At 42.5% G+C, this 14294-nt stretch overlaps 1 protein-coding gene across 1 annotated transcript in view; it reads left to right on the forward strand.

The window, feature by feature from the left end:
- Positions 1 to 14294, forward strand: part of MORN1 (MORN repeat containing 1) — a 180966-nt gene that overhangs the window by 104622 nt on the left and 62050 nt on the right. The window contains exon 12 of the mRNA XM_033922591.1: positions 6432 to 6517. Within this exon, the coding sequence (XP_033778482.1) occupies positions 6432 to 6517 (86 nt within the window). The remainder of the gene's footprint in view (positions 1 to 6431; positions 6518 to 14294) is intronic.

Genomic DNA, 14294 nt, shown 5'->3' on the forward strand with positions numbered 1-14294 from the left:
TGAGCAAAACATTCGCAAAATCGGCGCCTCGGAAACCGAGCATGCCTCGATTTACAAGCGCCCCCCCTCGGAGAGAACGGGAACCCAAAGGTCTTGAGCATGCGCAGATGCTCAAGGCCCAGCGCAAAGAAGAAGGCAGATCTTTGGGCACCGGCACCTACATGTCCTGTGCGTTGGTGCCGGTATCGGTGCCAAATGGGGGTAAGGAATGTGATCGGGTGGATGGGTGGGTGCCTGGGGAATGCCGGATCGCGGCGGGGGTGGGTGGGGGGGGGTACGACGCAAGCGGTGGGGGGGGCGCCACGAGCAGGGGGATGGTGCATCACGCGGGGGGGGGCGACACGAGCGGGGGAATGGTGGATCACGTAGGGGGCTTTCATGAGCGGGGGAGCAATGCCGGTTCTTGGGGGGGGTAGAGCAGTACCGCTGGCCTCGGGGGATGGGGGTGGGTGGGTGGGAACGAAGTAAGCGAGTTTCCCTTAGTTCCTATGGGGAAACTCGCTTTGATATACGAGTATTTTGGTTTATGAGCATGCTTCTGGAACGAATTATGCTCGTAAACCAAGGTTCCATTGTAGATGGAAATGAATAAGTCTTGAAGTTTTATTTATGACCAGGCATTTGATTAAAAAAAAGTTTCACAATGAGGACTTCAGAATATAAAGACAAGCCAAAATTTAACATAACCAAGATTTACGTTTTCTATCATAAAAACAGACTTTTCTGAGCATGCTTCTCTTTCCTGTGTCAACTAGTCTGGCATATAGCTAAACGTCTGCACAACAGATGGCTTAAAACCAATTGCTACCACAGATTTAAGCATTCTTCCTACAGGCTGCAAGAAAGGGATACTTCTAATTAAAATGAAAAGGAAAATAGCTAAAAGAAACCAATTGCTGCCAAAAGCTTCAACATTCATCATATGGACTGCAGAAGGAAGGGGATATGTCTAATTTAAAGCAACCTAATGTAATTAAAAGAAGCATAATGCAGAAATACTATTGTCAAGTAGCAGTCCGTTTTAAAGGACCAAAATTCAGACAAGGATGCTGTCTGGCTGTCTGGTTTTATTGATAAGTTGTCAAAGCTTGTGCAGCCTGAACTTCCCTTGCTAGCTAAAGAATGAAAGGGACCCTTATTCTGAGGAAGCTGCAGAGGTCACCATAGTACCAGCAATCATTGTTTCTAAGAACTTAAAAAGTCCCCCCCCCCAATTATTTTGTTTCTTTTGATCCTAATAACGTGGGAGCTGCCATCAATAAATGCATTTCCTTTACTTAGCACAGATCATAATCTCAGAGATTTGGTGGTGTTGGTAGTCCACTTAAGATCAGCCTCCATGGAGGAAATCTCAGGGCCACATTATGGATATTGGTTCATACATTTGCATCTCATTACTGTTCCGAGAAGGACTCCAGTAAGTTTTGGCTGGACAGTCTTCCAAAATCTCTTTGATGATTAGGCTCTAACTCCATCTCCCCAACCCAATTTCTTATATTTTCCAGGCTGCCTTCCAAAATAAAAAAAATTAAAGGCTACTTGCCACCAAAAATTATATTTGTGTCTGTTGCAGCACATTGTTGTTTTTCTTCTTTTTTCTGTTGGAGGCAGCCTACAGCTAAGGATTCTCATGTTGTGAAAACTTGCTATCTAATCTAATGCACAATTTATTAATCGCACTATACCAAAAAGATTCAAGACAATTTACATTCAAAGAGGCTGTAAGGTCTATGAGAAAATGCAAAAGCAATCAATAATTAAAATATCATCATAACATGATGCTTGCTTGTTCTTGGAGAAAGGCGAGTTACTTATTTGTAGCAGCTGTTCACCATGGACAGCAAAATACAAGTCCTCATATACCTGCCCACCTCCCCAAATAGTTGATAGTTGACATCTAATCTGGAGAGTATCTTAAGAGTTTAGCGACAACAGTCCTCAGTTATGAAATATTAGGCACAGGGCAGGAGGAAGTGCAATGGGCCCTCTCTGTTTCAAGGGCCTTATGGAACTGAATATTGCAACACTTAGGAGTAGCATGTTCAAGAAAGGCTGAGAAATCTTTCCCTTCAACCCCTTCAGGGAATTCAAGAATTCAGATGTGATTGTGGCAGTTCCTATTTGCCAAGATTTTTTTAAATCATTCTGCAGTAGATCTAGCTTACTCAGGTTTTGTTCTACCTCTGTAAGTCACCACGCCACTACCTCCAGACATCTGCATATGTTTCTGAAGCAGTGTAAATTGAGAAGAAATAGCCGTGACTTCAAGCTTAATGTCATTTGTCACTTGTCAATTGATTTGTAGTAGCTCCTTAAGGCTCTTCATTTCACCCAGAATCACGGATTCAGATTGGCTGTTATTATTGCTTGGTGCTATCTTCTCCAAAGAGGGATGCTCTTTATTGGATTATTTAGTCACTGGTGGAAGTGCAAAAGCTCCTTCTGGCTTGTCTATCATGAAACTGAAAATCTGTAGGGCTCCTTTTGCAAGGCCGCACCAGTGATTCCAGTGCGGTGAATGCGATAAAGCCCATAGGAATTGAATGGGCTTTGTCACATTTGTCCTGCCAGAATCATTAGCATGGCTTTGTAAAAGGAGCCCTTAGTTTGATGCTGGTTTGGTTCAGACTACAAATTTATGCCAAAAGGAACACTATTATAGCTGTCCTGCAAAGAGGCAAGGTTTCAGGCAACCATCTCTTCTGCACTCATGAGTACCTTCTCCCCTTCCCATTGATGTTTTAGACATTGACAGTTCGACAATGATTGCTCCCTCCACATGTAGCATATATGTCCATTCCTGCATGTATTTTAGAAAAAGCATTAAGTTGGTAGATCTTTTTCTGAAATACTACCAGAATCTGACACATCCGGACCTGAATGTCTCAATTCTCTCATCTCAGTCCCATACTTAAAATTAGCATAGTGGCAATTGTATATTCTCCATGGAAGTTTTTTATGCCGATGATGTGGGTGGAGGAGGCTTGAGCATTTATGCCCTGCCGGAACTAACCTGAGGCTTTTTTTTTCCGTTGAGTTAACACTCTCAGCCTTACGAGTGGAGCAAGTTTGTGATTGTTATTGATTTATCCACTTTCACTTTTTATCAAGTCTCATTTGTACATTTTGGATCGGATTTTGCAAACGATGCTGGTATCGGCCAGCACCGGTTGCAGAGTCATGACCATGTCAAACACAGATGCCAGGGTTTTGAAGGCTTACATTTCTGGCAGCTATGTTGGCGGCAGAGGTGCCTAAGGACGCCTAAGCTAATTTCTGGTGTTATTCATGTCTTCTATGACCTTAGGCACCTCCATAGCTGCGATTAGGGTGCTGGTTCTGGAGGCGCCAGCAGGCAGTTAAATTTTTTTTTTTCAGGGCTTTTAAAGTAGGTTTAGTCACTTAAGTTAGGCAGTGGTGCGGTGCCTACCGCTGCCTAACTTGAAGCATCGTTTGTAGAATCAGCCCTTCTATCTACAACAGGGGTGTCAATGTCCCTCCTCGAGGGCCGCAATCCAGTCGGGTTTTCAGGATTTCCCCAATGAATATGCATGAGATCTATTTGCATGCACTGCTTTCATTGTATGCTAATAGATCTCATGCATATTCACTGGGGAAATCCTGAAAACCCAACTGGATTGCGGCCCTGATCTACAATCTACCTTCACATGTTTATTTAAAAAAATGTAGGCGTAAGTTTCAGGATATATAGGGTACAAGTGCATAAGTTTATATCCACGGTTATTTCTGAGTGTTCAACACTAATAAGCCTTACAAACTTACCCCAATATAATGTGCTCAGTGAATTCTATAATAGAAATGGCTGGAATAAGTGAGCACACTTAACGTATGTCAATTGCATGCACTCATCCTGGGCACACCTCTGACTTGTACAGCCCCTCCCATGTCAACACCTTCATAGAAGTTGCACATGATAAATTTTGCAGGTGCAGTTTCTAGAATAAAACAACAAAAAGATTGTGGAACAGAAGATCATATGTACCAGTTTGTAGTTTAATAAGCATTCAAATAACTTAAAACCAATAATCATAAAAACAATCAACAAAGGGTGTATACAGTCACAAGTGACACTGTGTTACAATGGTTCACCTCCTTCCTGAATAATAGATCCCAAAGCATATTAATCAAATACGGTGTTCCATATTATTCAGTCTCTGCATTAGACCAGTTCTAGACATAGCCCATAAATACCAAATACAGATTCACTCCTTTGCAGATGACATTCAACTATACCTACCACTAGGAGAAACCCGCAACGCCCAGATTGTGAAACTCCTAAAATGCCTCTCGGAAATCAAAAACTGGATGTCCATTAACAAATTATAAATAAACATCTCCAAAATGGAACTCCTTTGGATCCACAAAGGACAATGCAACTGTGCCCGTCCCTCACTACCTGAGGACTTGACTAGCATAACTGCAAAGGACCAATCACGCAACCTAGGAATACTCCTTGGCTCTAACCTGTCGCTTTCCAACCATATCTCTCAGGTGGTATCCTTCTCATTTTACTACCTACATCAACTCCCCAAAATAAGGAACTACTTTTCTGAGTCTGACTTCACGCAACTACTCTATGCCTTAGTCCTCTCCTGAATAGACTACTGCAATGCCCTATTCAACAGTTTCACAGTGAAAAATATATGATGTCTCCAGCATGTACAAAACGTGGCAATCAGACACCTCCATGCCTGCGACCCTGCCTCCCAGGCTCTGTCGTCAGTTCACTGGCTGTCTGTAGTCAAACATTATGTCTTCAAGGGCCTGATGCTAGCGTTCAAAACTTTGCACAACATGACTCTGGGCTACATGACAACTATGCTTCCTCTGTACGTGATGAACAGGTCCCTCGGCTCCCAGGATGAAAACACCTCAAAATGACCCCTGGTTGTGCCCTTCAACTGCAAACCGTCAAACGATATTCCTACTCCCACATTATACCAAGCCACTAGAATCTACTGCCCCCACAGAATTCCTCAACTTTAAAAAGCAATAAAAACATACCTCTTTACCTACTAACTCCTCTGCCTAAGGCCGATAGATTATAAAGAAATATTAATGTATATCGATATGTGTCACATTAGGATAAAATCTTATATTGATATGTCAAATTTAACCTGTAAACTGCATATTATGTATGTTGGTATTAGATCCCTAATATGTGTCGAGTCAGGATAAAAACTTGTCCTGTAACTATAGTACATTGTAACCTTTTAACTATATTATATGTTAACCTATAACCTTGTTCCGAGTTCTTTGTGGAGAGTGGGATAGAAAATGAATTAAATAAATAAATAAAATTGGGCGTGGATTTCGGCACTATGTGCTAGTCTATAAACGGTGCCTAACTTTGAGCACTGTTTATAGAATATCACTTAGCATGCTTTTTTTGGTGCCCATTTATAGAATTAAGTCCTAAGAGTAATTTTGGCACCCAACTTAACAGTATTTGGGGGATTATATTTAAGGAGTCTGGGACTGGTTTTCCTAAGTGTTGAACTAAGTTTTCTCTTTAATAAAATGCTGAATTATGTTTAGCTGCAGACCTAACTTATCTCATGTTCTAGCCTGCCTGCACTGGGTGTTTTAGCTTCTTTTGGTTATCTCAGCATAAACGACATGTAACAGAAAGCCTGCAGGGCTTAGACAAGTGACCTGCTAGTGACCTGCTAGTGTGAGCTTAGGACCAATGATTGTTAAGAAAAGTAACACATGAAAAGTTTTTTTCTAGAATTCAGTTGTATAGCCAGAAGAATGTATAAATACCTCTGTAACTTCCTGGTTTCTGGACTTCTGAAGCCAGCTTGGGGCTCAGGGGTCCGCATATGCTGAATAAAACATCTGTGCTTTCTTCAAGTCTCTAAGTTTTGTGGCTGCCCAAAGTGACCTTTCAATATCTAATGGCAGTGCTATACACGACAGTCAGATCATTACGTTCAAATCTCCATGTACTAAAGGGAAAGAAAACCACATTGAATATAGAGATGTATTAATAACAACATGGTTTGGGGTTTTGCATTTAGGAATTAACATGGTGTCATGAGGCTTGTACATCAGATGGTGGACTGAGATAATTTCTGGTCATCCAAAAGAGTTGAATCTCCTGTTTTGTACTCTTTAGTATTAAGGACTTATAGCCTCACTTGTCATAGGAAAATTATCTCAAGAATGGAATGAAATGAGAATGATAACTAAACAAACTAAATGTCATGCTTTTGATGGCCTGGAGCTTTCTGGCAGCCTTAATGGCTGAAATAAATGTCATTGGAAAAAATACAAGACTTACGTTGTTTTTTTCTCACTTAGGAAAGCAAATAAACCTGAAGCTCAGATTGAAAGTTGTCTTTGTCAGGTACCCTGAGCAGTCCGAAAAAAATGTGCTTTCTGGTTTTTTTCTTTTGTCACTGCAGAAAGGAGGCAAAAAGCCAAATGATAGGATATCTGCTGAAAGAGCTGAGAAAATGACAGTCTCACAAGAGAAGATTGGAGACAGCAGGTAAGTGTGAATCAGTATTTCTGTTGCTCAGCTGGGGATGCTTTCATCTTACTGCACTGCTTACTTCCCTACAGCAAGAGGCTGCTAACAAGGACTTCTATTTTGAGAAACCATCCTGTTTTCTCTGACTGCTGTTGGCATTGCTCTCCTGCAACATTGGCTTTCATGTTCTATGTCAAATTACTATATCCACCATCATCATTTCTGCTGGATTCATAGACAGAACTGTATTATGGGCACTCACCTACAGCAGGAGTTTTAAGTGTATGTGTATCCAGTTGTTTTTTTTTAAACCCCTGGATGGTAACCATTTCACTAGTCCAGATGCTCTCATGTAACACAAACAGATACCACATGCTCTGCAAGTGGCATGCCAAGTACATCTATTGACAGGTTTCAGCAAATGCAGCTCCCTTTGAAAATACAGTCGATCAAAATTCTGCTAGTCAATAGCCACAGCCCCATTAGCACATAAGAGCATAAGAATTGCCGCTGCTGGGTCAGACCAGTGTGGTCCATCTTGCCCAGCAGTCTGCTCACGCGGCGGCCCTCTGGTCCAAAGCCCAGCGCCCTAACTGAGACTAGCCCTACCTGTGTACGTTCTGGTTCAGCAGGAACTTGTCTAACTTTGTCTTGAATCCCTGGAGGGTGTTTTCCCCTATGACAGGATCTGAGATGTGCTGAAAATAAAACTGAGCAAAAATAAAATTGCAAGTCTTTAAAATGGGTAAAGAGCGGGGATGCTTCAAGTAGAAATTTTCCATGCAAATCTGCAATGGTTTCCTTCGGATCACTCCATAGTGTTTAATGCTAATTGTCCTCATCCTTTATCTACATATCTTCCTTTTGGATAATTCAGGTTCAATAGTTTCTTACAGCGAGTTTATGAAAGCCTCTATTTACATGCAACGTAAAAAAAATTTATCCATTTTACATCCTGCAAGTGAGAAGGATAATTTTCAACATAACTTAACACATCTAGCTAGACTTCTCCTGTTTAAAAAGTGCCTTCCTTCCACTGGCTACAAGTATGCATAGTTGGTAGGTTGGCAGACAGGAACAGGAGTTAGACCTGAGAAACTGGCAGCAGGGCCAGATTAATGGATAGGCCCAGTAGGCACATGCCTAGGGCCCGAAGTTGTCAGGGAGGCCCGCTGAAGAAAGAGGCCTCAAGTGTTTGTTTGTTTGTTTTTTCCTTTGGCAACACTGCCCCCCCCACCCCGGAAAGATTGGCAGCGCTAGGCCAACCCCCTACTCGGGAGATCAACAACGCCGCCTATCTCCTTGCATTGACAGCAACAAACCGGAATGTGATGTCGGAGGAGGTGGACCGGCAGACGCAGTCATTGCGGGACCTTGAAGCAACTCCTTGCATCTGCCGGTCCACCCCTTCCGACGTCATATTCTGGAGCCAAGATTCCATGAACTGCTTCTCCCTCCCCTTCTGCTGTCTTACCTATCACTGTGAAATTGGTGCATGCTCAGTTCTTCATAATTCTGACCTTGGTCAGAGCATGAGGTAGCATAGAGCTGGCATAATTTTGTCAGGAGTGTCAGAATTTGAGCAGAGGATCCCATGGTCCAGAGACCTGTTGACCTGCGGGTGATACACAGCTACTGCACTGCCTTGGTCCATCTTCTAAAGCACAGGTGTCAAAGTCGGAATCCAGTCGGGTTTTCAGGATTTCCCCAATGAATATGCATCCGATCTATTACCATACAATGAAAGCAGTGCATGCAAATAGATCTCATGCATATTCATTGGGGAAATCCTGAAAACCCAACTGGATTGTGGCTCTCGAGGAGGGACTTTGACATCCCTGTTAAAGCCTTGAATGGGGACAATGGAAGGAGGACCCACCAGAGAGAAAGCCCATTGGATCAGCAGGGGTTTGTGTCCACGGTATATGAGGAAGTCAGCCTAGCACATCCTCCCTAGTCTAACAAGTCATCTGATAGGCTTGTCCTTTGACTTGCTTGTATTCAGTTCTGCTTTAACAACATTACTACCTGCTTAATTCCTTTTTACCTGCTGCCCAGATATCCTTCTTTTCCATGTGCTTTTAGCTTTACCTACTTGTCATCTGCTACTACTTACCAACTTACAGAGATGGGTAGTAACTAAGTACTTGTACGTTCCAGTACTTAAGTACAATTTGCAGTACTTGAAACAAGTTACATTTTTTGCCATACTTTTTACTTGTAACTAGTTACAAATAAGCAGTACAGTGTTTCCCCACGAATTCCCAGTCATTCGCGTTCCCGGTCATTCACGGTATTCTCCGACCGGGACTTCCTGTGCTAAAGTCGGGTTTCACCAATCAGGAGCTGCGTGTCAAAGCAGCTCCTGATTGGTGAAGCCTGACTTTAGTGCAGGAAGAGGCGGTCGGAGCAAACCGCGAGTGATTTCCTTCACTCGCTGGTGCTTCAACTGCCCTATCCTGCCTCTCCAGCTGCCCTCTCCTGCCTCCCAGGCAAAAAACCGTATTCGCGTTTTTTCGATATTCGCGGGGGTTCCTGGAATGGGGAGTACTGTACTTTTGTTCTTAGTAACAAAGTCCTAGTTTAAAAAGTATTATTTTTTTAAAGTATTTTCCAGGATCATACCTCTGCATCCCCCACTCTATAGGTGATGTCGGACCTGTCTAGAAACTGATTTGACCCAAACTTCCAGTCCTAGAAACAGCTTAGCTGGGATCAAAAGTCTGGTGCCAGTCAAGATGCAAGCCAGGTTCTGACATCACTTGGAAGCCTTAGTCCCTTCCCTCCCTCCAAGTATGATTGACCTGATTGAAGTAGAGGAGCTTTCTGGGGATGGATGGAAGAAAATGGCCGTTTAGCATAACATAACATAAAATTTATATACCACAATACCTTGCAGATCAGTGCGGTTAACAAAATAAAAGAGGATTGAGTAATTCACAGTGAAATACAAATCATCTCCTCCTGAACTCAGCAATATAGCCTTTATAAGATGGTTGGAGAGTTTTTATTTCTTTAGTTTCTTTTGGATTGTGGTACCTCTCAAGCCCTTTTGTTTCTCCGGTGCTGGATTCGATGTTTGAGAGGGGAGATACTTAGGAGCTGCAGAATGAATGCACTTGTATAAGGAGTTTGAATTGTATATGAAAACAGATAAGGAGCCAATAAAGTGACTTGAGGAGAGGAGGTTTGTGAATGTAATGACACTGGAGGAAGATAAATCATGTAGCAGAATTTTGAAGAGATTGAAAAGGAGAGAGAGAGGTTATTGGGTGAGTGAGAGGCGTCAAAAGTGACCCCAGGGTTCCAAGTTGCAGACCCAGGGAGGATGACAGAAATAGAGAATGGGGGAAGAGGAGAGGTGGGTTAAGGTGAAAGATAAGTCTTGGCCAAGTTAAGATTCAGATGATGTGGGATATCTAAGCTGCAGTGTCAGACAAGTAGACTCAGAATTGGGCCTGAATTATTTTTTTATTTTTTTTAAATTCTTTATTCATTTTAAAACTGACAAACAAGTGATTAATATTAAAACATTACATTACTAAAAAAAAAAAATATACAGCACTTGACATTCTTATACATATAATCCATTAAAGTAGAAATTATAACCCTTTCCCCCACCCAACAATTCTTCAATGAAAATTTTCATAATGCATACAGAAATCCAATCATTAAATAAAAATATTAATCATCCAATTCCCCCCCCCCCAATAAAATACATGTATCCATCCTGAATTTGCTTGCTGCCCTGGCTCCTTTTCTCTGTCTGTTTGCCATTCTTCCCCAGCCCAGAATTTTCTCTGCCTGTCTGACCCAGCCTCCCTAACCCTAGCTTCTTCATCACGGTCCTCCAACATGCTCCAACCAAGGTCTTGACAAATTTTGTCAATAATGTGCAAGACAACAAAAAGTAAAGAACCTTTCTTCTTTCAGCAGAGTGGTATCGGTGGATTAGGGGAGAAATTGAAAGGTCAGGTACATAAGAACATAAGAATAGCCTTACTGGGTCAGACCAAAAGCCCATCAAGTCCAGTAGCCCATTCTCATGGTGGTCAATCCAGCTCACTAGTGCCTGGTCAAAACCCAAAGAGTAGCAACATTCAGTGGAACCGATCCAGGGCAAGCTGTGGCTTGCCCCATGTTTTTCTCAATAACATACTATGGACTTTTCCTCCAGGAAATTGTCCAAGCCCTTCTTAAAACCAGCTACGCTATCCGCTCTTACCTCTGGCAATGCATTCCAGAGCTTAACTATTCTGTGAGTAAAAAAATATTTCCTCCTATTAGTTTTAAAAGTATTTCCCTGTAACTTCATCGAGTGTCCCCTAGTCTTTGTAATTTTTGATGGAGTAAAAAATCGATCCACTTATACCTGCTCTACTCCACTCAGGATTTTGTAGACTTCAATCATATCTCCCCTCAGCTGTCTTTATTCCATCCCAATTGCAGGGATGTTCAAGGGCCAATTTTCAAAGCCATTTTTCTGGATGTCTAGTGAACAGGAAGTGACATCAGAAGGAGAGCTGAGGCCAGTGCAAGCAGCAGCTAGCAGATGCTGCTTGCTGCCGGCAAAAATTTTGAAGAGGTGTGGGGAAGAGTGCAGGGGGAAGGGTGTGTGCAGCTTGGTGATCCCAGTGCCACAGCCCCAGGTACCTCTTTCCTCACAGTGCTGCTGATAATACTCGCTAGTAGATAAACATTACTAGTGCTGAATACTAGAAGTGTCTGTTGCTTGTGATTTTTATCTCTGACTCTATGTTTCTTTCTATGTGGTTTAGAGTGGAGGAAATATCTGTGAAGCTTCTGAAAATGTCAGTCAAATGTAGGCTGAAATCTTTCACAGCAGATCACACAGTTGGGGGATGCATTAGCACCAAGGCCTTCTGGTCTCAAATGTGTGAGCCCTGGGAAATGTCAGACTGACCTCTAGCTCAGTCTTTCATCCAGTAATCTGCCTCTATATTAATGCCAGCACTGTACCTATTGTGTCTGCTTCTTCAAAGCTCAGCAAGCCAAGCGTCCTGCTAAGTATGTCAGCCCACTGAAGAGACATCTGAATGGACCAGGGCAAGCTCTGTTAAAGCAGAGAACAGCTTAAAATAAGTGCTACTTCTCTCAGAAATGCAATAATTATGAGTCATGTACAGATGCTATTTAAATATATGTTATTTTGAAAACAGTTATTTTTTTGTGGGGGGGAGGGGTTCAGGGGAGGTTTTTCGCTGACACTTTCCTGATGCTTGAGAATATATGAACAAAAGAATTTTCATACTGGGTCAGAACAAAGGTCCATTTTAGCCCAGTGTCCTGTTTCTAACAGGGCCAATTCAGGTTGCAATCACTTGGCAGAATCCCAAAAAGTGGATACGTGCAAAGTGATGCACGTTGGGTAGAATAATCCAAATTATAACGACATGATGCTAAATTCCACTTTAGGAGTTACTACTCAAGAAAATGATTTCCAGTGCAATAGCTGAGACATTCTAGCCAAATGGGTTATTTCCCAGTGGCCGCGTACCATATCCACTTCAGATTTTTTCTTTGACTCTCCTTTTCTTCACTGGGAGCTCTAGCACCCTCTACAGTTTTTCTCTTCTGCACATGTGCCTGCAGGAGTGTTTCTGTTCTGCTCTCCTCTTTTTATTATTTTCTTTGGTGTTTTCATCCCTTTCTGGGGATTTCTTTGTGCTCGAAGCGATTCTTCAGCTCTGCCTGCATTGAGATTACACAGACTTCGGTCTGTAACTGACAGGCTGATCCCTGGTGGTACCAGTTAGCCAGCCTGAATTGGTTTCTTCAGAGCTCAGGGCCATCCTTGATTTTTTTTTTTTCTCGCTGTTTAATAGGGGTCAAACACAGGCTGTTAGGCGCCCGTAGGAGGCTCAACGGTGTCTCACAGGGTGCTGGCTGCATTTTTCCACTTTCACTCTTCCCTGAGCTCATCTGTTGGACCGTAGCACCCTTTGGGTCCAAGTTGCTGAGATTTCATGTTTTAGAGCTGGGGGATCATCGTTCCTCGCTTGTGTCTCACCTTGACACTGCCAGATTTCTCAAAGGTGCTCTGCGCATTAGATCAGTTGTTCCCAACCCTGTCCTGGAGGATCACCAGGCCAATCGGGCTTTTAGGATAGCCCTAATGAATATGCATGGAGCAGATTTCCATATCTATCACTTCCATTATATGCAAATCTCTCTCATGCATATTCATTAGGGCTAGCCTGAAAATCCGATTGGCCTGGTGGTCCTCAAGGACAGGGTTGAGAACCACTGCATTAGACCACTGCTCAAGCTACCATTTCCTTTTTGGGACCTGAACTTTCTCCTTTTGAGCCTCTGAGAGACGCTTCCCTCTTAGGCTTGACACTCAAGATGGTTTTTCTGATCGCCATTACTTCAGCGAGGAGTATCTCAGAACTCCAAGCTCTTTCTTGTCAAGATCCCTTCCTCAGGATCTTATATACTGGGATTTCCTTGCGCACGGTCTCTTCCTTTCTGTCGAAAGTGGTTTCGGCTTTCTGTGTTAGGAGTTACTTTTGCCTGTTTTTCAGCCTACTGGCTCAAAGAAACAGGATCACCTCTTGAGAAAATTGAACATGTACAGAGTTCTTTTGCCCTATCCAGAGGTCACTAATGAGCTTTGTCACTCTGACCACTATTTCCAGATATATCTTTAGAGCCTTTTTGTCGACCTACATTCTTTCCGGGAAACAATCCCCCATTTCTGTTAAGGCACATTCTACCAGAAGTGTGGCTTCTTCGTGGACCAAAGGTAGACCAGTGCTCCAAATGAGTTCAGTCTCACCAGTTTAGCATAAACTTGTCCAACTTTATCTTGAAATCCTGGAGGGTGTTTTCCCCTATAACAGACTCCGGAAGAGCGTTCCAGTTTTTTACCACTCTCTGGGTGAAGAAGAATTTCCTTACGTTTGTACGGAATTTATCCCCTTTCAACTTTATATGTTCATGTGCATGCAGGGGTCTTTCCTGAGCTCCTTTAATGCCTTTGCTAGCTGTTTGCAGTTGATGTTCTCTTGTTTCTTTGTTGAGCAGAACAGTTGATTCCTGGGAATGTTCCCATTGGGGGCCTATGTCACGTACTATCATTGGAGCTCTTTGTGCTTGGATACTAACTGTAGAGGGTGCTAGAGCTCCCAGTGAAGTAGAGGAGAGTCACAGAAAAAATCCAGATTGGATTCTTTCTGCATATAGCACGCGGCTATTGGGAGATGACCCACTTGTCTAGATTGTCTCACCTATCTACTGAAAAATATATTATCAAGGTAAGAATATACTATCTTTATAGGTGTCATTACAGACAATACACTGAAATCTTTTGCTCAGTATGTGGCAGCAGCCAAAAAAAAAAAGCAAACAGGTTAGGCATTACTAGGAAAGGAATAGAAAATAAAACAAAGAATATTATAATACCTCCATGTCATACAATGCTGTGATGTCATCTTGAGTATTCTGTGCAATTCTGGTTGCTGCATCTTAAAAATGATATAGGGGCTCATAATCAAAAATGTAAAATGTCCAAAAACCATCATAAGTCGACACTTGGACGTCCTAATTGCTGGGACATCCAAGTTCCAATTTTTGAAGTTGTTTTTCTGGGTATCTTGCAAGGAGTTTTGCCCGCTTTGCATCCAGAGTTCCAGGGGACATGTTAGAAAGTGAGCTTTGGGTGTACTTAATTTGGATGTCTAACGGCGACAATCAAACCTTTCCCAAGAAGTCCTGGACAGAACTTAAATGTTTGGAGCTAGACCTATTTTAGAAGCATCTAAGTGCCACA

The sequence above is a fragment of the Geotrypetes seraphini genome, chromosome 15 (genome assembly GCF_902459505.1).
Source record: "Geotrypetes seraphini chromosome 15, aGeoSer1.1, whole genome shotgun sequence".
Taxonomy (NCBI): domain Eukaryota; kingdom Metazoa; phylum Chordata; class Amphibia; order Gymnophiona; family Dermophiidae; genus Geotrypetes; species Geotrypetes seraphini.